Source organism: Podarcis melisellensis (assembly GCF_964234715.1).
Source record: "Podarcis melisellensis genome assembly, chromosome: 4".
NCBI classification, from domain to species: domain Eukaryota; kingdom Metazoa; phylum Chordata; class Lepidosauria; order Squamata; family Lacertidae; genus Podarcis; species Podarcis melisellensis.
Window position 1 is genome coordinate 77,209,706 of NC_138531.1, and position 25,630 is coordinate 77,235,335.

General features: G+C 43.0%; 1 protein-coding gene across 1 annotated transcript in view; it reads left to right on the forward strand.

The window, feature by feature from the left end:
* Positions 1–25,630, forward strand: part of STARD13 (StAR related lipid transfer domain containing 13) — a 208,462-nt gene that overhangs the window by 13,537 nt on the left and 169,295 nt on the right. The window contains exon 2 of the mRNA XM_081909308.1: positions 8,367–9,213. Within this exon, the coding sequence (XP_081765434.1) occupies positions 8,488–9,213 (726 nt within the window). The 5' untranslated portion in view covers positions 8,367–8,487. The remainder of the gene's footprint in view (positions 1–8,366; positions 9,214–25,630) is intronic.

The window sequence follows — 25,630 nt, forward strand, 5'->3', positions numbered from 1 at the left end:
GAAATAACGTCTGCAGTTCTGCCAGCCTGGTCTGATAGTTCTGTGGTATGGAATTACTTCATGAATGGAAATTGGACAGTGGCGATTTCTGTTCCGTAAATAACTTGCAGAGTTATAATTTGCCTGACACTTCTGGCCCTTGCATTAATCCTGGGACACTTGTTGAAGAGACAGAAGGAACACCCACCAGTAACAATGTAAAACATTTGGTGTATTTACTGATCGTTTCCACTTGCTTGATCCTTAACACATGCTTTTACGATGAAGTCATTAATGTTGTGTAAGTGCAGAATTTATGGGGCGATTTGTACTGTGCGGGAGTCCTGACATGTTTTTGGCAAATACTTTCAGATACCATAGACTGATGCCACTTGGGATTTTAGCTCAGGGTTATAATCAGGTTCTAGCATGAATATTTTGCATTAGAATTCAGACCTGATTGTCTGAGAGATTGGGAACAGGTAAACTAAACAGTGCAAACACAGAGTGTAGGGATCTGTTAATAGCAGAAGGCTCCCGGGCTGTTAAGGATTTCTAATAACATTTCCCCCCAGCTTAGTAAAGAGTCAAAGGGCAGATGCACATAAACTCAAGACCCAATTAAAGCACATGACTCCCCCCAAAGAAACCTGGGAACTGTAGTCTGTCAAGGGTGACTGGAATTGCAGCTCTTTGAGAGACAAGTCGTATGTGTTGGATGTCATTTAAATGTATGGAGTGCACACACACTTTCCCTTGGTCTTCCAAGCCCAGATGAGAAAGATGGAGTGCCTGGGACCATCAAAGATGTTGTCCTGATCCTGCATCTGAACATTACTGTATGGCAAGAAGCAGAGCTGGCTCGATACATTTTGCTGCCTGAGGTGAAGAACAATATGGCGTCCTCCCCCAAGGCACAGGACTGTTGAATCTTACGACAATAATGGTTAAATGCAGTGACTTTCACTGTAACTGAGGGCAGCAGGCTAGTGTAAGGGATGCTGGGAAGGCCACATGGCACTCCTAGCTCTGTCCACTCCCTGCCTCTCTGCAGCTGCTGCCTGAGGCAGCTGCCTCTGCCTCTTTGTAGGTCTGGTCCTGGGTAGAGGAATTCTCACGTGACTTGACCCATGCCTGTCTATTGCTTAAATCAGTAGCTGGTAGGATGGGTTAAAAAGTAGGACTGGCCCTTGTTTTAGCATGCTTCGCCATCTTTATGCTGGCTAACCACAGAGCAGGTTTTTGTTTATCACTACAGTAAGGCTGGATTACATGAGAGTTCATTTTTTAAAATTTTATTCTGGAATTGGAACTGCAACTCGAAGTACAGGAGAAAAATAACCATTCACTATCATGCTGAGATTATCACCAGCAGGCATGTTACAAGGTGTCTGAGGTTGCTTTGCAACCAGGGATGCTTGGTAGAAATAAAAGGGGCTGGGGGAGGTGGGGGTCTGCCTGGTAAAGGTAAAGGGACCCCTGACCATTAGGTCCAGTCGTGGCCGACTCTGGGGTGGCGGCGCTCATCTCGCTTTATTTGCCAAGGGAGCCGGCGTACAGCTTCCAGGTCATGTGGCCAGCATGACTAAGTCGCTTCTGGCGAACCAGAGCAGCGCACGGAAATGGCGTTTACCTTCCCGCCGGAGCGGTACCTATTTATCTACTTGCACTTTGACATGCTTTTGAACTGCTAGGTTGGCAGGAGCAGGGACCAAGTAACGGGAGCTCACCCCGTCGTGGGGATTCGAACTGCCAACCTTCTGATCGGCAAGTCCTAGGCTCTGTGGTTTAACTCACAGTGCCACCCACGTCTGCCTGGTACTGCAGTTTAAAAGAAGCAAGACATGGAAAGTGTGGGAAGTGGTTAAGCACATCATTTCTTTGCTTCAAATTGCACCTTCCCAATACTACTTTAAAAACAAAAGCAGAAGTATTTTTAATTCTGCCTCTCCTCAACTTCAATTTGGTCTCTGAGAAACGGACATTCAATCATCAAGTGGCAGCATAAGCCACTTAGCCACTTCTTGATTTGGGTACTACACATACTCTATATTGATGCAATCTGAAATCATCTCCAAGGTTTACTGTTAATTAATATTCTTTTTCCATGATTAACCTTCACCTACTTATAGAGATAAAAGAAATCATGAAGTAGGCTGGTGGAAACAAAATGGTCAAAATTAGAGATTATTCAGGTTATTAAATCAGACACATAAATGGCGTAAAAAGAGATTGAAATCTTGCCTAACAGTCATTTTGCCTGAGTGAAGATTTTAGAGTTTAGCTCACAATTATTATAACAAATGTGTTCATGCAAGGTACATCAAGTCGGCTCATTTAAATGGAAGGTTGTCTGCATATGAATATTTGGTTTATGAGATTATGGTCTTTACTGTAAACGTGAAAGGTCTAGCATATAATTGAAATTATGCAAAACATCATTTTAGACATTTTCTTTCATTAGGCCTTCCAGATTTCTCCTTTCGTGGGGTGAAAAGATCTTGTGCTGCTCTTCCAATAATTGATAGAAATTGTCTGCTATTCAGGAACATTATGGGCTGTATTCAGCATGGTTGCTTGCTGAAAGGAAGAGCCCCTTCCCATGAATGCACCTCTGCTTTTGTGAAATGAAACTCCTTCCATTTGTGGGGTGAAGAAGCTAGATGCCCTACACACTGAAAATAACATGTTCCATTAGCTCCCACACCCTGACTAGCATTTCATGAAGAATAGTCAACAAATCCTCTTGATACTGGATCAAGAATTAAAAAAAGGAATCCTAAAAATCCAGATATGACAAATCCACATCTGGATTTTTAGGATTCCTTTCTTTTTTTCTGCCATTCCCCCAACAATGCAACTCCACCAAACACTTCTCCCTAGGCCAAAATAGGTTCAAGGAGTCAAGTTTTCTAAATGTGGCCCCCATCCCACCTTAAATCAGAACAGCCAAGCACCCCCCCCCTCACAGGCCAGCACTTTCCCAAAGGAGTACTGAATGCTGGCATCCATCTTCCCTCCTCCCCACCCCCAAACTGCCCTTCAATAACATGCCCCATTCTCAAACTCTTACTGGATCAAGACTTTGACCCATCTAGGCTAGCATCCTGTTCCCCCGGTGGCCAACCAGATGCCCCTGGGAAGCCCGCAAGCAGGACTTGAGCACAACAGGACTCTCCTCGCCTGCAATTTCCAGCAACTGGTATTCAGAAGCATACTACCTCTTGGCTGTGGAAGAAGAGTATAGCCATCGCGGAAAGGATCATCAGTGATTGCACATGGAGGTCAGAACTACAGTTGCCTCCTGACAACATTCTGACTCAAATGAACAAAGAATTGCTTAGTTATCCTGCTTAGTGGCATTGCAGTCCAGAGGCTGGTCAAAGCCTCTAGGCCAGGCTTCTTAACGTTGTTGCTGGAGACAGAAACACCAGACATCAGGATAAGTCTAAGTAGAAAAAGAAGCAAACAGGACAAACTAGGTCCTTCACATCCAATAGCCCTGCTCACACCTTCAGAATTTGCTCGCTACATATGTGGCTCATGGACAGAAAGAAGATGATGTTTCTACTGTTCCTGCTGCTCCTCCACCATTTGAATGGAAGATGGGAATGGTGCCTACATCCAAAGAATAGTCCACGTATATGGTCTGTATGTACAATTGGGAACCCATATCATCTTCAGGTGCTTACAGTGTTTACAGTGTTATGCTCCTAGAGCTTAGTACATATCTTCTATGGAATCTAGAGAGGTCTTGAGGGGCCACCAAAAACCTAAACCTTTGAGGGACCAAATATGGCTTGCAAGCCATGGGTCGGCTACCCCTGGTATTATTGGTTGTGGTTATTTCTCTAATCCTTTTCATAATGATCCCTAACACAGAATTTGCCTTTTCACAGCTGCTTTACACCAACTCCATGTTCCTGCTTTTAGGTCGCATGTGGGCCAAGCGATGGTGTGCAACTTTGGGTACATGCTCAGAGGTGCTGAGTGCTATCCAGGCTATCAGAATTGCTCAGAGCAGCCTGAATATACCCCTGCCAAATACAGAATATACACATTTGTCCCAGCCAAATTCAGAACCAAATACAGTTATTGATTTTTAAAATATATATGTGTGTGTATATTTGCTAACAGATTGAAAACTGCCACTGGATTCTTGCCACTTGTCATTTGGGGTCAGCACCTGAGATTAGTCACTCTCAAATCTCCAAGGAATAAATTAAATTTGCCCTGCTTCGCTGTCAACACTGGATTAATGACTTGTCAGCTATATGGAATATCCCTTCTGTGAATGCAGCGCGCAGTGTAGCTTCATCAAAAAGGATGAGAAACATCATCTTTCTTAACAGTATGATAAGGCACACTTGGAAACTGTTACTAAAGGCGCTGTCAAGGGAGAGAAAAATACTGAAGACGTTAGGCTGATGGGCATTTCTCTTTCCTGTATTGCACTTCATTGACATTAATTATGAAATATGCCTCAAAGGCTGATAAATCTGTAATTGTCACATTCGGTCTAAGCCAGATGTTGTTTGGTGCAGAGCCGGCTTTCACCTGTGAAAACTGTTTGCTGAATAAAGACCTGAAAGTGGACATCACACAGCTTGCACCCAGCAACTTCATCCAGACCAACAAGGCGTTGGTTGCGAGCCTTGCCTAAAACTAACCAAAATATGGTGCAGAGAAGAAAGACAACAGCTTGGAGGGGAAACTACAAAGGAGGCTAGAATGAAAGACTTTAAGAGCCCCATATTTATTCTGGCAAAGGGATTTAAAGAATATGTAAAGGTAGGAAGTGAACTGATGGCCTAGAGGCAGCTTATTGTGGCTCTCCATTGAACTCTGCTCATAACCTTGCAGTATTACCTTCCATTTGCAGTCAGTGCAAAAGGAGCAGGCCAGGCCACCTGTGTGTGACAGGAAAACCACCTTCTCTCCAGGCATGGAGCCAATACCTGGGGGGGTTCTAGCTCCCAAATGCAGAACAGAAGTGACATCACCAAATACGGAAGAGAACATAAAAAGGCCAGGTCTAGTTATTACTTTAACTGACGGTTGTTGTTGGGGTTTTTTTTACAACCATGTTGCCTTTTTCATTGCAGCACAAAATGGGGACAAAAGCAAATACAGTGGTACCTCGGGTTACATACGCTTCAGGTTACAGACTCTGCTAACCCAGAAATAGTGCTTCAGGTTAAGAACTTTGCTTCAGGATAAGAACAGAAATCGTGCTCCAGCGGCGCGGCGGCAGCAGGAGGCCCTATTAGCTAAAGTAGTGCTTCAGGTTAAGAACAGTTTCAGGTTAAGAACGGACCTCCGGAACGAATTAAGTACTTAACTCGAGGTACCACTGTACATGGAAAATTTTGTCTTATGTGGGTAAGGCAAAGCCAAGTCTCATGCTGGCTCCAGATTTGGGGGAACCACAGAGCAAAATGTCTGCACCAGGAGACATTTATGGGCCTACTCTCCACCTCACCACTGCCCAGCCACTTGCCCTCTTTCTATCTGATCCCAAACTCCACTGCCACCCAGAGGGAGAGTGCAAGCCAAGCGGAGAATTGGGGAAGGGTTGAGTGGTTGAGTAGCTGCTTTGCATACAGAAGATCCCGGGTTCAATTCCTGGCATCTCCAGGTAGGACTGGGAAACCAGGCTGGAGAGCTGCTGCCAGTCAGTGCTGACAGCACTGAGATAGATGGACTGCTGGTTTGACTTGGTATAAGGCAGCTTCATAGGTCTCTAGAATTCCAGCTGAACCAGTCACTTCTCTCGTCTTTTTACTGCTTGGAGGGGGAAGCAGCAGAACCAGGAAACTCCAGGGATCAGCAATGGACCCCCTGAAATATTTAAAGGTGCTCCTTCCAATCAGCGGATTTCCCAGCATCCACTCCTAATTAATTATAGGCCGCTACAGTCTAGTTTCAAGGCCCGTGCAATTTCAAGGGCATAACCTATCGATCATATCCACAATCAATATTGGCGGCATGCTTTTTCCATCCACAGCTTCTTGGATGATGTCAGCACCACAAAAACAGTACCAAAAACATGTCCACAGCTCCCATTTTTATTTGTCTGTGGGGGAAAGGGTCCTCTCCCCCCTCTCTCCACCGCATTAGTTTCTTATCTGGTTCGAGTAGATGTAAAAAGTGCTGCATGAAAAGAAATTTCCGAGCCATTTGTCCAAAACCTGACAGAAACACATTAATGATGCATTCAGTGTGAAAACTGACTCCAGGTGCTTCAAGTGATAAAAGGAGTCGTGCAATGGCCTGACAGTATGAAGAATCGGGTCACAATTATATTTTTAGAAGTGATTTTTTGTTCCTTTCAAGCATGCTTGCTTCCCATCCCTTTCCCCCTTCTTTTCTGTCTTCTTTCTCAGAATAACTTGGCCAGTGCTTGCAGATGGCTGTTTCTAGCCTCAGGGATTTTCACACATACTTCTGTTGACAGAGTTCCTGTATAGCAAGCAATCTGAAATGCCTTTTGTTAAGGATCTGTTCATACCCCCTTTCTGTTCTGCCTCAACATTCGGAAGATCTTTCAGCTGCTGAATCCTACTATTGCACTCATGGAAAAAATTGAATTTGGGGTTGTCTTGCAGAACAGAGAAGGTAAAATTATCCATAACAGATGCATTATTTCTAGTCCCTTGGTTTGTGGGTTTTTTCTCTACGTGTTTATTTCTCTTCGGGGCAATAAAACATTTTTAAGAAATCAAAAGTAACTATCAAATGATGAGTGGGGACTAGCAAGCTCTATTTGTTAGAAGTTAATTTGCAGTTTCTTCTGCCAGGTTTAACTTTCGTTTCAAGCATGCAGGTTAAGTAAAAACTAACAATCCTTGATGTGTACTTACTTTTAAGGGCAAAACGACAGTTGAAGCGTACCAGGTAATCAATACACATTGATTCGGTTGTCAGAACAATTATCTTTACAGAAACCATAAAGCAATAATTAACAAAAAAATGCTTTCCTTTAAAAAAAACCACCACCAGATGAATAATAAGAAAATGAGTGGTAAGTTAAAAATACTTTGGGTTTTATTTGACTTAGTCATAGTCACTGTATTTCAATTTAAGTCCAACTCATTTCACTGGCTCTACTCCTCAATTTATGCCATTCTCAATGCATGGAATTGGGTGCTCTTATAAATGTCTGTGTATTTTTGTGCAGCCACATAATCATCTAGTTGCAGAAATCTGTGATTTTGTATGATCTACTTGCTATGTCAAAAATATTTCCTAACTTAAATATGGCTACACAGGAAGAATTATTTTAATAAATTGAAGACAAGTCTGTACCCAAAATCATTTCCCCATATTATCCCTTTATAGACAATGATAACTGCATTGCGCTTTTTGGGTTTAACAAGTTTTTTGTGATCGTTTTTCAAGGAAGCTTTAAGTTTATCTTAGTTAAAAAAACATGAGATTGCATGCTTTGTGGGTTGTGAAACAGCCATCCTAAGTCAGGTTCCTGAGGAGTGTATGAGGGTATTTAAAGACACTAAATTGGCCATATATTGTGCTTTCTGTTGCAAACACCGTTTACAGCATTGTGGCCAGTCCCAGTCCAACAAACCATGGTTTGGTGCAGCAGGGACAAGCAATGAGCTTAAGAACTCCCTCCTCCAGCAAACCCTTCCCTTCTCATGTGCCTGATTGCAGAAACCTCCTGGCTTATCAGCCACAGTTTCCCCAGTATGCTCAGTCTAGGAAACTATGGTTTAATCACTTCCTACAAACCCAGATTGCAATAAACCGGGATAATACTGTGGCTTCTAATACTGGTTTGTAAGAAGCATATGACATATTCTTGGTTCTGACATCAGAGGGAAACTGTGGTTTAACAAATCATGACATCTCTGCAGCTGTACATGAAAAAAGAGGAGGGGAAACTTGTAAACGTTTCATCTTCAGCCAACCATTATCTAGCGCCATCTTTATTCAGCCACCCATCCGTCTACGGCTACATACTCACCGTGCTTTTAAAGCACATGACTTCCCCAAAGAATCATGGGAACTGTAGTTTATCCTTTATAGACCTACAATTCACATCACCCTTAACAAATTACAGTTCCCAGGATTCTTTGAAGAGTCATGTGCTTTAAATGTGTATGGTGTACATACAGCCTAACACTTCATAGGGCACTGCCCAAAAGAGCCCAAGATTCTCAGGAAGATAAATTCTGTGTTCTAAACAACATTCTGTTCTTCTGAAGAATCACAGCATACATGTATCTTTGTTTATCATTTCTTTTCTCTCTTGTTTGGTGGGGGACGAATGACAAGGTCAAAGTCTACCAAGAAGCCTGAAGGTTTGAATCTTAAGATTGAGCTCACATGCAGTAACATTTCTAATGTAGTATTTTGAATTTCAGGAACAAAGAAGTCTCGGATAATGTCTGTGCAGCACTTCTCCAGGTAACTAAAAGAATGTAGCTCTCAATAAATAAATGAAAGACTTCACTGCATAAGGAATGTTTCACAAGATGTCTAGCAATGAAATGGAGTTTGGCCTTCTCTGATGGATTAAACTTGAAGGAAGTGCAGCCATTCGATCAGGAGGAGGTGATGTCTTACTCTAGGCCTGCTAAAACTGACAAGCCACTTGAGACTTCAGAGGAGATAAAAGAAGAAACAGAAGGGGAGATCCATTGTTGTTTTCTGGAAACGGCTCCAAGACCTTCATTTATGTCTCACTTGACATACAGTGAAACATCCTTGGAACTTACCAAAGTTATTGGCCAGCTGTATGTTGATGGAGAGCCTGAGGAAAACCAGCTGGATGGAGAATTATTATATTCCTCAAATTACAAAGCCACAGACAATCCAGCCCAGCCCCCTTTCCAGTTTCTTCCTAGACCAAACTCTGACAAGAAACTGGGAAGAGCTCCTGAAACAATTCAATTAAAACACAGGTTAAATGCTTGCACATGTTCACATTTAAGATCTTCACGGCACAGGGTTAACTCCAAAATTCAGACTGGCGAGGTGACAAACATAGAAGCTTCTTTGTCAGAAGATCAGGAGGAGGAGGAGGAGAACGAAGATGCTTTCACAGAGCTGCCAATGTGCGGGACAGCTTTGGAGAGCCTGCACAAAACGTGCATTGCTCAGACGAAACGAAACAGAGATGGTCACATCAGTAATAAAGGTGTCTTCACAGTCACTGCTGGCAACAATCCCAAAGAGAAGGAACTGAAAGAGCGCAAAATGCATCGGCGGGTAAGACAACATGATTTCATGCTATAAGGCAGAGATGGTGATGGGGAAACACAATCTGAAATCCTCCTACTGATTCCTGTAATGTGTAACAGGAGAGTACCATCAAAGCCCCAACTGATATTAATTCTAGGGGAAGAAAGGGTTAAAATGTTGTTTCTCTGTGATGCACCTTGTGCCTGAGTTGGGAGGGTGTGCTAATGGTTTGGCCCTCTGGTCCTTGCTCAGTTCAAGTACGGACCCTGTTGAAAAGTAGTTGCCAACCAGGAATAAGGAAAAATCTTAGCATAAGAAGTAGTGAACCCTTCAGTGTTTAGCTCCCGTCTATAATTTTATATTTTATGACCTAGGAAGAGAAAGCAGTATTTTAGATGGGAGTGCTTTTCAAAGTGCCTTAGCTCAAGCACTCTCTTGAATTTGACATTTTCTGACAACTGGGAGTTAGGTTACATTACCTACACATGACATTTATTTCACTGTACACAATTTGAGGGTGTGTGTTTTGCTAACAACAAAACCCCAGTACACATATGCAGGGGCAAATATCTAAACTAAGCTGCTTTTTCAAACTTGAAAAAAGTACAGTCAGTTACTTTTCAGTCCAGTTATGCAGTTAAGTACTAAAGAATGACAGAAGGTGAGATCATGGAGGCAATTATATTGCACAATCTGTAGCCTTAGGGTGGAGTTAATAAGCAATCTGTCCCAATGGAGAGTTTAAAAATTACAAAAAAAAGAGGGGGGGGGCGTATGAATTAAATTTAAATTGTTCAACTGAATTTTTTCACATCTTAAAATTATAAAATTAAGCACATAAGTCTGAGCTAATGTTTTTGAATGCTGCCCAGATGGATGTTTAAATTTCTAACTTCATGCTGCTCTGACGCCATATAAAAGTTATACACATGAATCACATTCTCAAAAAACCAGTCAGCAAGTTATGCAGTGGCAAAAATGTGATTTCCATTGTTTACACATACAGCCAGTAGCTATGCTAAACACTCTTCTGTTACACGAAGTTCTGGACAGATCTAGTCTGCTCCTCCCTTCACCCAGTGGCTAATGACACCAGATCACCACAGTGAGTGATTTTGGAACTTATTTTCATTAGGTTCAAAGGACATGCTCAAAGGACTTTCTTATATAAGTGGAATATACTTGTTACATATATAAACAAATGAACAAAAGCACCCTGTAGGTTAGGTGAAGGGGTCCCCTCACTGGTGGAGGAAGAGGAGTGCGGGGGGGAGCGCACCACCCTAGGCAGCGTGATCTCGGTGGGGTGCCATCGCGGCTGCCCCCGTGTGGGTGCCATGCCTCCACAGGTGGCGCGCCATGCCCCCGGGACACGCGCCAGCCCTGCCCCCGCCTGCTTTCCGCCCCCCCCATGCAGGAGCATGAAGCTCCGTCACTGGGTCCCCTTGCTGAAACTAAATCAGCCCCCTTTTTCTTTTTTAGACTCTGAAGTGTCTCCTAAATATGATTAGCATAGAGCACTATTATTTGCCTATGAAGCAAAATATCACATAGAAACATTAGACTAGCCAGGCTGATCAGGTGAATGGCCTATCTAGTCCACCCACCTTGTTCTCATAGCGGCCACCAAGTTGTCTGTGGGAAGCCTGCAAGATGGATCACAGAACTGGAAGGGACCCTGAGGATCAACTAGTCCAACCCCCCCTGTAATGCAGCTGTCCCATACAGGGATCAAACCTGCAACCTTGGCATTATCAGCGCCACACTCTAACCAGCTGAGCTATCCAGGCTGACTAAGACATGTTTGCAAGGACACTCTGCTCACCTGCAGTTTCCAGCAACTGTTATTCAGAGGCACATTGACTCTGACAGCGAAAACAGAATATAGCCACCATTGCAGTTAGCAGCCACTAATAGCCCAGTCCTCTGCAGATTTGTCTAATCCTCTTTTACAGCATTCTTTTTAATGCTAAAGATGATTCTGCAAGTAGAAGACTAGTAGATCGCAGAAGGAGATGAAGGGGAGTTAACATACAGAGGTAACTGCACTGTACATGAAGTTGCCTATGAGAGTTTATCATGCAATGGGCAAGTTAGTTTCTACGATGTTATCAAACATTGTATTTTCTATATTACATGAGCTACAATATAATGCAATTAAAAGTACAGTGTTTAGGATAAATGAGCTTAATTTTCCTATATCAGTAATTCTACCACACTGCCGGAATAGTTAAAATCTCTGTTAACCAGTTACAAAAACAAGTTTCTTCCCCACCCCCAGTCCCTGTATTTTGAGTGGGATGGTGGGGGCTTAAAAGCTCTGCAACTCCTTCGGAAGATTTTTTAAAGCCTTGTTCAAAAGGACATGCTAAGCGATGACCTTGATGCTTATCGCCAGCATACCAAACATAAACGAGTATGCTGCAAACAGGATATCCCTTGTACAGGATGAAGAAATAAGGAGAGTTTATCAACAGGAGATATTGCTTCACTTTTCGTTCTTGGTCCACGTGAACTGCAAGTCAGTAGTGCTGTGCTCCTTCTGGTATCCAATAACTATTCTGTCCCCATCCCCTCAAAAAATTAAATGTTCAGACAGGATTTATTTTTACCCCTAAAAGGGTTTACATTAAGAGCATACACCAGCTGTCCAACAGTGTTTTGATGCTGAGCCTGCTATAGAAATACATTTTTGCCTGCCATTGGAAGGACAGCAAACAGTGAGCCAGTCTAATTTCTCTAGGGAGTTCCAAAATCTGGGAGCAGCCACTGAGAAGGCCCTCTCTCCATGTCCCTACCAAGCGTGCCTTTGAGGGTGGCAGGACTGAGAGAAGTCCCCCCGCCCCAAAGATCTCAGAACTTGGGCAGGTTCATATGAGGGAACGTGGTATTTCTGATAGCTTGGACCTAAGGCACGTAGGGCTTTATAGGTCATAACCAGCACTTTGAATTTTGACTGGAAACAGAGGAGCTGCCGTAATAAGGAAGCCGTATGCTCCCTATAACCAACCCCAGTCAACAATGTGGCTGCAGCTTTTTGTGCCAGTCGACATTTTTCATAACTTTTCGAAGGCAGCCCCACATAGAGTGAGTTGCAGTAACCCAAGCTAGTATTCAACTAAGTTTTACTCAGAACAGACCCAGTGAAATTAATGAGCATGCCTAGTTAGGTCCATTCATTTTAATCAGGTTAGTGAAAGTAAAACTTCATTGACTATCATCCATTACTCTATCAGCAGAAGCAATATGTCTCTAAATGCTAGTCACTGAGGAACAACTGTGGCAGAGGGCTATTGCTTGTGGGTTTCCCATATGCATCTGGTCACCCTTTAGGGCAGTGATGACCAAATTTGGCCCTCCAGCTGTTTTGGGACAACAGTTCCCATAATCCCTGACCACTGGTCCTGTTAGCTAGGGATGATGAGAGCTGTAGTCCCCAAACAGCTGGAGGACCAAGTTTGGCCATCACTGCTTTAGGGGAACAGAATTAAGGACTGAATCCATGAGGACTCTTCTTGTAATGTCTTCTAGATATAGAATTTTGAACTAGGTTCACATAGGAGCTGGGCTATGTTATTGCTTAGAGACGCTACGTTTACTGCCTTGTTTCTGTAAATATGCCAGTATTTATTACGGACGTTATTCATCTAACTGCTTTACAGGAAAAGGGGCTTAAGCTAAAAAGAGTTACAGTGAATCAATAATAAATTGGAATCATTTAACAACCACCTGAAGAGACATGCTCAGAAAATTAAATAAGATAGAAAAGCAAGGTTACATAGACAGTTGTAATGCTTTATTCTGTGCTTCCTGATTGGCAGACGAATCCAAATCCCGATTAAGCAACAGTAGGTTGCATTCAGGGGCTAAGCCACCACTGCATTCACCAGCTGGGTGGAACATGGTGGGCAGGCAACAGCCTGCACTTATACCAGCCTAGAGCTGATTTAGCAATTGGGCCTGATGTCATCAGGTGACAAGGGCGGGGCTTGTTTAGTTTGGGACAGTCCATCAACTGCACTTCTGCTGGCCCACACAGGCAAAATATGGACCCCATGCTAGTGGTGTGGCATTAGCAGAACCTTATAGGCAGAGGCTGGCAGTAATGTTCCGGGCTGGGTGCAGAAAAACCTCCACCTAGGGATGATGGAGAAATTTGAATCAGTTCGCATTTAAAGGTGGATCTACCAAATCCACATGAGAACCAAAACGCAGCTATCCTTTGAAATTCACACTTATCTGAATTTCGCAGTGCAGTGCTCCAGCTGAGTAAAGCATATACTGGGATAAAGTGTGCAGAAAAATAGAGATAGAACAAAAGTGCATATATTAAGGGAGGTTGCACACAGACATGTGTGTATTAGAATAAATTCACCCTAAAATGATGGTGGTTTTTCATGAGGACCTAAAAAATTCTGTCCTTCACGTGTCCCTTTTCCTTCAAGCTAAATAATTTTAGTGCCAAACCATTAACAAAATAGTTACTACAAAATTGTCTGTTTCATAGAATTGGGCACTTTGGCAGGCATCACATGAAGTGTTTGTTAGATTTAATCTAAATTGGTTCTGATGGTTTTTCAATCAAATGCCGCAAACAAACCACCTTGTATGTAGGTGAACTGCATTGTACCTGTCATAGATTCATGTAGCACGAAACCCAAGCATGGATCAATCAGGATTCAGCTATTACTCCTAAGTCAACTATTTGTTTAGGGCTTTTGCAAAGAAAGGGATAGAGAAAACTGAAATCACAACAGACATTTTGCTCTTAGTGTTCCTTGTGCCAAAATTATTACAGTACTGTTGTAACTTTAGGTGATTTCATTTAGCCCCTACTACATGTTCCCCCAAAAGAGACGTGGGTGGCACTGTGGTCTAAACCACAGAGCCTAGGGTTTGCCGATGGGAAGGTCAGCAGTTTGAATCCCTGCAACAGGGTGAGCTCCCGTTGTTCGGTCCCAGCTCCTGCCCACCTAAGCAGTTTGAAAGCACGTCAAGTGCAAGTAGATAAATAGGTACTGCTCTGGCGGGAAGGTAAACGGTGTTTCCATGCTCTGCTCTGGTTTTGCCAGAAGCGGCTTAGTCATGCTGGCCGTATGACCTGGAAGCTGCAAACAAACGCCAGCTCCCTTGGCCTACAGAGCAAGATGAGCGCCGCAACCCCAGAGTCGTCTGCAACTGGACCCAACGGTCAGGGGTACCTTTAGCTTTACCTTTTACATGTTCCCCCCACCCCAGCCAGCCAGAGTTCAACAGAAACAAGGATATAATCTTGTTCCCCAACAACCAAGCTGAAGAAAAATGCAACTTCTTCAGTCTATTCATGTTGCCCTTATAGATGAGCACTGCAGATGAAATCATTTTCCCTGCATTGAATCTTCCCTGCACCAAGATACTGTACATCTAATATCTATTTAATGGTGTAGCAGAGCCATCACAGACTCTGTCACTGCCACCTACTGGATAATTAACTCCTGACTTCAGTAAATCCTAGAAAGTCTCAAGAAATCTCCTACTGTACTCAAAAAGCTCACAGGAACCACCGTGTAACACTTCCCTGTTCTCTCTATCTTGCAAAGTATGACTTGAACAAAAGGTTTCTGATGCAGAATGAGCAAAAGGACCTCTCTTAAGCCAGCCCCAGTGCACATTATCGACCTTCTTACCCTCCACAGCATAAGTAGCACCAAATTGTATGTTATTTAATTATGAGAGCAACTGATCTGAAAAACACAGAGGTCAATTTCCTAAATAAAGCCATTTCATTCACCTTTCCAAACTGCCTAACAATGCTAGACCTTCCAATATTGGGATGAAATTTGGGGACACTGCTGTTGCATACACCACTCTTTCCTATGCCAAGTCCCAGCAGTGATATCTTTCTTGGTGGGACAATCCCAAATCTATACACCTAATGATAAATCAGCCAGTGAAACTGGATGGTAGATTTCAGAGCAGACAAAACTAAGTACTTCTTCACATGACACATAATTAATTTTCTGAATTAGCTGCCATTACCTGGGTTGGCTCTAAAAGCAATGATGTTCATGGCAAAAAGCCATGATAGGCAGATCTCGGTGTCCTGTGTCACTGAATACCTGTTGCTGAAAAGCAGCAAAAAACCTGTTGCCTGACTTTATGACATGCTTGCAAGTTTCTGAGGAGCATCTTGTGGATCACTTTAGAAACCAGAATGTTGAGCTAGATGGGTTTTTGTTCAGATCCTGCTGGGCTCTTAGCAATTCCAAAGCTGTTATTTTCCTCCTCAGCAAACTATTCCTCAAGCCCTCAAAGCACTCTTTTTAAAATTTATTTCGTAAAATTTAATACACTGTTTGGTTGGAAAATAAGCCAAAAAAACTCAAAAGCGTTTACAAGCTAAAACAATAAAATCAGAGAAAATTTAAACAGATTAAAATGACTTCAACTTCCTAAGCATCTGGGTGGGCTTGTCTGAACAAAAATGTTTTTAGCGGGCACCCAAAAGTGTACAGTAAAGGTGCCCACTTGGCATCAATAGGCAGGGAGTTCCAAAGTGCAGTTGCTGCCACGCTGAATTCTTTCAAATGATTCTGCTTCCTCCTTCTTCTGACCTTGCTAGCCGCATCTCTGCCTCTAAAGTGTTTTACTGCTAGTATTTATTAATTAATTTATTTAATATGTCGCTCTTCACCCGTCGATCTTGCCATCAGCCGTCCCAAGGTGGGCTTGAACCACTATGCTTCTGATCAACAGCCAGGCGCGCTGACCCACTGCGCCACAGAGTCGCGGACCCAACGCTTCTATTTAGCAACTCCCGCTTACGCGAGGCTCATCGAACCCCGCAGACAAACACCTCTTCCCGCCGCCCGAGAGCCGCGGCCCCGCCTCCCTCACGTGACCGCGAGGCGCCGGCGTGCGCGCGCTCTCCCCAGTACGTAACGCTGTTTCTGGGCCGCCGCCTTCCCACAGGAGGGCGCGTGCGCGGGAGAGTCGGGCGGAACGGGCGCGTGGAAGATAGGGAGACGGAGGGAGGGCTGGTCGCCAGGTGGCGCCGCTGCCCCGTCCAGCCCAAAGCGCGGGTGCGGGTTGCGTCTTCGGGTTACGTCAGCGAAATGTTCGCGGCCGCGCGCGCGCAAGACGCGCTTCCAGGGGGACGCGGTTAGTGTCGGGTGAGCGCGAGGGCGGCGGGAGGGGGGAGAGATGCGCGCGCAGGCAACTGGGCGCTGGCTGAGAGCGGGGTGGGGAGAGAAACCGTCGCTCCTGAGGGGAAGAAGCGGAGCGCGCGCATGTTGTGTGTGCGTGTGCGCGCGCTTCGCTTTCGTTCATTTCTACGTGGCGGGAGCTGCGGGAAAAGCGAAGGAAGCTGAGGTGGGCGAGCCTGGCTTGGTTCCCCGCTCCCTGTCAAAAGCTGGTGGCACAAGGTGTCTGTTTGTGTGAACGACACGCGAGTCGCCAATATGGCGAGATTGGCTGGGATGGTTTCGGCGACCCAGCGCCGGAGGTGGCAGGGTTTTTCGGGGCGAACTGCTTCACGGCTGCTTTGTTTGTGTGGGTCTGGTCTCAAGGGGATGTTGTTCCCAGACTGTCGTAGATAGATGGCAGCTTCTTTCCTCTTCTTCTAAAGGCATTGATGGTCCTTTTCCCCGACCAGTTTTCGAAGACCACCATCTCGTCGTCCCTCTCCCAAACTTGAGGGAGGGAGAGGCATTCAATGTGAAACTGCAAAAACCTAAAAGCCCTTTAAGACAGCTGTAAGGAGAGTCGGTTTTCATAAAATAAGTACCCAGCGATTCGGACACTGGGAGTGGGTAAAAAACAACAACACACAACCCAGCCACATCGAAAAACTATAGTTCCTAGTGCTGGTGAGGAACAGATGTATTAACTGAGGAGTTGTTGTTGTATTTGTACCCCATCCAAATACAGAGTGGCTAGAGAAGGAAGTAATATGGTTGCCACTGGGTGTTGAGAGAACCAGGGGTGCATTGAATCAGCAGGTAGGGTGGCTGTGATATAATCCAACACGTGCAGCAGATAGTGTGCATTGCATGCTTTGTGATAAATCAGCCTAAGGGTAAAGTATGTACAGAGTGCTCCCCCCCCTCACAATATGCATTTGAACAACTGGACTACTTCTGCAAAGTACATTTCTTTATGACTCAGGCTCTGTCCCTCTTACAACAGCTGAATATAGTCAATCCTCTGTCACTACATCCCATGTCCCTCTTAAATTTCAGGCTGTTGCGTGCTTTGTAAAGGCACCAAGCCTCTATTAGGATTTTGAAACATGGTTTATTAAATCACAAATCACTACTTTGCCTCGTGGTTTGCTGTTGGGTGGGCTACTGTACTTTCAGACCATCCCAAGGTTGGTCCTTTATATAAGAACTAGGTATACTAGCCTATTAAAGCTGGAAAGGAAGTATAAAATAAAAATAAAGGGCGATACCCCAAACAAAAATTGTGTTTTTATACACTACACATGTTTTCTGAAGCAGGGTGGGTTTGGATGAAACAAGAGAGGATTTATTAGCTCTCCTACTTAAAACAAACGAGTTAAAAACGATTGGATTTGGAGTAAGCAGTGTTAATGGCACAATTTTTAAAAACATTTTTTTAAGTCCCCTTGAAGCTTCTGTTTAGCATATTGGGGAAACACAGTTGCCATAATGATCCCTCCAGAATTTGGAGACCAAACACCTTGAGCACCAGCTGAAATATGGAAAAGAAGTGGAGGCTGTTAGCCTCCTTGAGCTCTTTAGAGTATCCTGGAGTGAGGCTGGTGTTTAGTGAAATGTTTACTCTCACAGTGGATCTGGCTCTGGTTCTAATTAAGGAATAGCTACAATTAAAACACATTCAGCAACATTTCCTATTTGGCTAGTCATTAAGAGTGAATGAAAGGTGAATGCATTGACTTGGTTCCCAAGTCTATGTTTTCCTGTGTATAGTGTTTGGGGAAAACGCTACTGCCCTTGGACCACTTCATAAGTACCTTTATTATTGTTGTTGTTCTTAAAATGTGTCATTCCACATGGCATTTTAAGGATTTTCCATTAAAAGTTGTACTGGAATAGATCAGATTTGTATTGGTAAGTCTCAGAAAATAGGAAATATTCCTGGTAAATAGGAACAATTGGACTGTATCTGCTATTGAACTCAAAATGCTTTATTTCTTAGTATACGGTACATGGAGTGGGTTCTGCTGATAGCACGTCCCATTGATATTGTAGTGTTGAGCACCTTAAATACATTTTGGTCACCATTCAAGTCTTTTGAGAAAATGACATTTTTTTCTGCAATTGTAGTATTATATGCAGATAACACCAAGCACTTCTTAGCTGGACAAGCTCAGACTTCAGGCTAGTTGTACCAGATGTTGGAGTAACTTGTGAAATAAAACAATTCAGTTATTTGGAAGTGAGGAGGGGACAGGGAGTTGATTAAATAGATGATGAGGTGGCATCAGCAATGAAAAGGTGAAGATGGGCGGTCCCAAGATAATTCAGGCCCTTCAGAGAGGAATAAGTGTCAAGGCAGTTTTCCTGATTTTTTAAATCCCAAGTTCGTAACATCTGTCAACAGCAGTGTCTTGGAAGAGAGTCGATAATGAAATTCATTGTTGACTGTCATAATTTGTGTTAGAGCAATGGTGCTTTGCTGCAGGCTATGTGAACAGAAGGAAAGCAAATAGTTATTAAGAACCAACCAAACTTTTCAATGTCCATTATAATGTGAAAAGCCTGGCCAAAAGTATATTTCTTTCTTAAGACTGCAATATGATTTGTTCATATATGTACCAATTTTGAGTGTTATCTTTAAAGTTATCTTTAAATAGGGACTATAACCTGAATAAGATGTTTTACTAGACATTTGTGTGCCTTGACTATATTTGTCTGTCACCCACATTCTGTGTCCTTTCTGATTTCATGACTAGACTAAATACTTGTTTTTGCTTTTCACTGAACCAATAGCCCTTGCTTCTCTTCCAGTTAATTTCTGAATTGGAATGAAAACTTACTAAACTTTATTTTAAAAACTTAAGTGGCATCCAAGTATTCTCCCTAGATAACCAAAACCAGTGGTTTTGGTCCAAGGAAAACAAATCTTGTAAAGTCTAGGAATGCTGCCTTAAATGGTTTATGACATGTGACATGCAGTGTCTTCCTTCATCTACTTTATTCTTCCTAGTCCTGTCTAAATCAATTGCAGTCAAATACAGTTTTGCTTCAACTGGATGGGTTTTCTGGTGTTTAGTATTCATATGAAGCTTGGAGGCTATCCATCTTTTGATTTGATTGATCCTCTGATATCCACTATATGACTAATCACAAGTACATCAAGCAATATGGAAATTTGTCTACATAGTTGAAGCAGCGCCTTTCATTTCAAATATATGTTGAAATTCCTACTGTATTTATATCCGAAGACAATTGTTCTGCCTCCTTCCAAAATGGAATGCAAAGCTAATATTTGTGTACTGAACAACAACCAAATGTTTTAAAACCTTGTAATTCATGTTTGGGCAAGCATGTTGCACAAGTGCCCATATGCAAAAGAAGAAGCAGAATAGTCAAATATGGGGCTGAGTAGAGAGTTAAGCAAAAGTTAAACAAAAAAGACCTTGTGTAAAAAAAATGCTTTTCACATGCCTGATCCCAGTTCCTAATGAGGTAGAAGTCCCTTCACTCTTATACGCTACAAATAGCTCACAGTTTTGTTGTTTAGTGATTTGGTAAAGCTGTGGCAAAGTAAAAAAGGATTCCCCTTCACTCACACACAGAAGATTATGCTAGCCATTGCAGTTTTTGTGTGTATTTGTAATTTTATACACTATATATATATATATATATATATATATATATATATATATGCAGGTTTTGGTGTCCTCGGGTGTCTTCCCGTGTAAAAGTTGGGGTGTCTAGGCGACGTTTCGACGAGGTACACTAGCCTGGGAACTTCCTCTCTGCCCAGAACATTGGAGGCTATACACCACACCCCCTCAACAGTATTTATAGGAACTCAAACACTGAGATCCTGCTCTGTTCCAGTAACAAGAAGCCGAAAGCACCAGCCTGAAGATGACGAGTGAGACCTCGTTGAAACGTCGCCTAGACACCCCAACTTTTACACGGGAAGACACCCGAGGACACCAAAACCTGCATTCCTGTACCCGTGAAAATCTACGAAAGCATATATATATATATATATATATATATATAAATATGTGTGTGTATATATATATATACATATATATGCAACTCTATTTAAAAGGCTCCATAATCACCCAAATATTTGTGGCTGGGACGCAACCATGATATCTAACTAGTCATATAAGATATGGCATCTGTGTGTAAAAGCAGTTGTTTGCTTATTTCTTTCATTCTCTTTCTATTCTGTTCTTCCTCCCAAAGGCTGTGGCAAACAAACAACACCATTTAAAAGCAATCACATATCCTCACAGCAAATAATTACAAGTTTGCCAGGAGTAGTATTTTTCCTCCATTAAGTGCCCGAGTTGACAGGAATGTGTTTATATTCCTCGTGAATATTAATAATGAGGGACACAATCATGCCTCACCAGGGAGCGCATTTCAATAAGCGGGGAACTGCTGTTACAAATCAATGGCAGCAACCTACCTGCAGCAGCAGGGTCTCCTAACAATGGTAAAGCCTGAGATGGTTAATATTGGACAAGATGCTCTTTGGGGTACTTGGGTCCTAAGCCATTTAGGGCTTTGTGCACTAGTTCTAACGCCTTGAATTGAGTTCAGTAGTTCACTGGCAGCCAGTGCTGAGCTTTCAGATCTAGTGACATGGGGTTCCATCTCAGCACCAAGCAACAAGTGGAGGAATCTTAAAGCCCCTACTCTTAGGACAGCAGCTTCTTGCATTGAGATACTTCACCCTTTAAAAATAGTTCTTCCTATCTGCTTGGCCCTCAGATGAGTTCCATGCAGCTGCAGCAAGCCATCCATTTCATTGTTTAATGAGGAGAGATTAAGCTGATTACTCCATTGCTGATGCCTCTTGCTGGTCTTCTTAGTGGCAAGAGGTTTTGTTGTTGTTTTAAATGGGCTCACCCAGGCAAGGCATCAGCAACTATGAACCTTGCTGGAATTCATGTAGCATTTGCCCAGCCATGCTATGTGGTGATGCTGGACCTGATAGACTTACTTGGTTTCGGGCTGTTACATACCTCCACATTGAAGCAAAACTCTTTATACATAGCAATAAGTCAATGCAAAGTGATGGCATGACTTTGGGTGGAACATGGGGCACCTAGGCCCTAAAATGCTCTCAATAAACCCTTGCGTTCTGATCTGCTTCATAGATTGAGAAGCAGACTTTGAGTTTAGATAACTGGCATGCATAGATTTTTATTTTATTGGAGGGGGAGCGGAACGGTACTGATGCCTTTGATCCAGGGCACAGTAAATAGTTTCATGACTGGATGGCTGAGTGCTTGCATTCCAACAATTCTACTTACTGAAGTCATTTGGACTGAAAAACACTGAGCAATATTGACAAAAAAGCAAGGATTGTGCGTCTATTCCATCACCCGCCTTTGTGTTTTATAGCTAAGATCACAAGGCTATTTAATTCCTGTAGATGATGAGGCTGGGCTCTAGCCAACCCTGAATTTTCTACACATTCTGCAAGTGCTTGTTCATATCTGCTGCATTCCTGCTGTTAAGTGTGTTAGTATTTTCCATGCTTATTGCAACATGCTTCTCAGTGAAACAAATGAGTACTTTAAAATGTTTTTATGCTGAATAAGAGGATACAGAGAAATACGAAGATCATTTCAATCCCAGAGGAACATGTCAATGCCTAGTATATATTTATTGTAAATTCTGAAAGGAAGTGTGTTGAGCCACTGTAATATAATGGTTAAGACTGTTGGGTAGGGGAGTACCTAACCTAACCTAGCTCTCTTCAGATGTTAAGGTATGGGGGGTAGTGGTGGTGATGAGTGTGCCAGCTCTGTCTGCTCCATCAGAGGCAAAATTATTTCACCTGAGTCAAAGCCTTCTGCAGAGCCTCACTATTTTGGAATGGATTATGTAAGGTTCTAAAATGTTCAGACAACATCCACATGTATACAAGCGACCCCACTTCAGATTGTTGCCTTGTGACAGAAAACAGCAGAAGTTGTGATGGGGCTGGAATGCTCATCCCTACTTCCCCTCATGAGTTGAATGCCTGACCAGGACTTTTATCTTCCAAGCTAACCTACTTCAGACCCTCCAAGTGTCCCTATTTTCCAGGGGCAGTCCCTGATTTAGAGAAGCCGTCCCAGTTTCTAATTTGATCCCGGAATGTTCCGCTTTCCTTAGGACATCCCTATTTTCATTGGAGAAATGTTGGAGGGTATGGAGTTATCCGACCCCTGAGCTGTCTGAAGGCAGCCCTGTATAAGGAAGTTTTTTAATGTTTAATTACGTTTTCATATATGTCAGAAGCCACCCTGAGTGGAATGGGGCATCCCTATTTTCATCAGATAAATGTTGACGGGTATGCTACTTCAGAAGGCTGTTATATACCGTTATAAATACAAAGCAGGCTTATTAGATTGGATGAGAGGTGTCTAACTAGGATGGTTGTGTGTGCTACTTTACAAAGGACAGTTTTCTGTTTTAAGGCTGTCTTGGCTAAGTCCAAAATCCATTGAGAAGGCCTGTGACTAGACAGACTCCTAGCGAGCAATCAAATTATTATCGGGATTATTTTATAAGTGGTTTCCCTCCGTACACATTAATAAGCATTTTATATGGAAAATTTCAAGTACAGTGGTACCTCAGGTTAAGTACTTAATTCGTAACATTGGTGTTTTAGGGTTGCTGCTGTTAATAAGGCAGATGCAACATATATTGCTTTTTAATATTGCATGTTGTTTTCTATCTTGAGTTCATTTTGAGGAATTAAAGGGCAGGATATAATTAAAGATAAATAAAGGACAGTGGTACCTCGGGTTAAGTACTTAATTCGTTCCGGAGGTCCGTTTCTAACCTGAAACTGTTCTTAACCTGAAGCACCACTTTAGCTAATAGGGCCTCCTGCTGCTGCCGCGCCGCCGGAGCACGATTTCTGTTCTCATCCTGAAGCAAAGTTCTTAACCCGAGGTACTACTTCTGGGTTAGCGGAGTGTGTAACCTGAAGCGTATGTAACCTGAAGCGTATGTAACCCGAGGTACCACTGCACTGTTATGCAGACCTAAGTTTCATTGTTTCACAGCACTGAACATAATACATTTTCTGTTTCACATCATATAGTGCAAGCTCTACATTTATAAAATTTAGTGGTGTCTCCTTTTCTGCAGTTCAGCAGTAGTTTGAAGCAGCCCGGTAAAATATATGGACTATTGAGCCTTATTCCAAGCTCTGTTTTTGTGCCAAATTTCCAATTAGTGAATGCCATTTTAATAACTAGACCCCATTAAGCTCCATTCTTTAGTATAATGAAAGCCATTTCTGTTCTCCTTAATTTAATACACAATTCAGAGGGTTATAGAACTAGACAGGAACAAATGTTAATGGAGGGAATAAGTATGATTTTAGATTCGTGGAAGCCCTTTGCAACTCATGTTTGTCTCGTTTCTTGTGTAGGAACTGACTGAGTACCTGGATCCAAAAAGCAGGGCTAAACTCACTCTCCAGCAGGAAAGCCCCCAGTAGCAGAGTTTAAACTCTCAAAAGTCAGGCAGCATTATAGGATTAGGCATATATGTTGTTAGACACTTTTATGCCATTAATCTGCATACAATGCTCCCTTCTTTTCTACCCCTCTTGAAATGAGCAGACCATATATTGTTCAGTACGTTTAAAATGCGCTACTTACAGATTCAAAGGTCAGTTCATGCATTTATCCAAGCAGCAGCAAGGAGAACACAGGCAGAATGAATACTCTTTGGTAGAAAATACAGAAAGATAGCTCCAGACACATGCTCTAAGCTTGAAGCTTGCTTAGGCACATCCTCCCTGGTAGGTTACATGGCATGGAAAGAGTGAGAACAGGAAGAGAAGACTTCACTTCCTCTCTCATTGGAGAAGGGGAGGCATGACGTAGCTGAGTCTAGGAATCCAGCTCTATTGTCCTAACTCCCTCATGCACAGTTACGTTTGACTGCAATTTCTCACACTTTATCTCTGGGCAGTAGTGAGATTTGGGGTCTATAGGCAGTGGAAGAGCAAGTGGATGTAGTGAGGTCCGCTGAGGGCCCCTTGCCCAAGGGCCCCCCAAAAGCTGGAATTGGCAGTGGTGGCTTGCTTAATCCCACGGTTTTATCAGCTATGGGAGAACAGAGGAGGTAGTTCATAAGGAAAGGCTGCCTCCCTGGACCACTTATCTCACAGCTGGAAACCTACTGAGCCAGCAACAGAGTATAAAGCCACAAGTCCACTTCTTGGTGGGGAAATTTTCTGACAATTACGTAAATAGGGTCCCTTTCTGCTTAATGCATCTTTCTGTAATGCAAGGTAGTATCTTTGTAGATGATTAATCTAAAATAATGTTTCCTTTTATAACCCCCCACCCCACCCCCCACAATCCTCTTGAGGAAGCAAGGGCTCTGTGTTCTCTCACAGTAAATCACAAATGATGCTTCTGGGACACGTGCATTTGGTTATACTGATTACCCATCTGTTGAGACTGCAATATATTCATTCTTCATTATATATTTAGGGTGAGGATACTTTTTCTATCAGTGACTATCTATTTGCTTCTCCTGTGATTTCAGCAGCTTCATAAGAATGCTAAACTACTTCTATTGGGCATGTGGAGTTTGATAGGTAATTCCAAGTTTACATTTCCCACTTGAATACCAACCTGCAAAATTGGAGTTTGCTTCTCAGGGTTACAAAAATGGATACTTGATATCCCTTACAGTGAATAAGTGAAACTAGGGTTTATTGTCTTACTGAACCTTGCAACAACTCTGCTGCTTTCCAAATGTGCAGATGTGAGAGGGGGAGGGGGAGGCAAGAAAGAGGGAAAGGAATGAATACATGCAGGTGATGCTAATGAAGGGAAATGTAGCATTCCATAGGAAATTATTTGTGATAGAATTACAGGTTACCCCCCCCCCCCAACTTCCATGTGATTGACTCATGCACGACTTCGCTGGGAAAGAGGAAGAAAATTTGATTCAAACCTGGAAATAATGTGAGAGAGCTGGAGAGTCATCATGGCTCGTGTGGGGACTTTCCCCCCGAGCCTGACATCACTGAGGGCAGAGGAAGCCCCAAAGAGACCAGAGACCCAGTGGGGCTTTGTTTAGGCTGCTTAGCCTCCCTGCCTAACAGCTGGTGTTCAGGGTAGTGCAGCAGCCCCTGCTGCTTTCCTGCGTGTCCTCCAGCCTTCTGCTGGCCCCAGAGTTCCAGTTTGAGTTGTAGATATTTTTGGAAACAGTAGTTTTGTTCTGGATTGGAGAGAGAGCAGCAGGGAGGGCGTTTAAAGGGT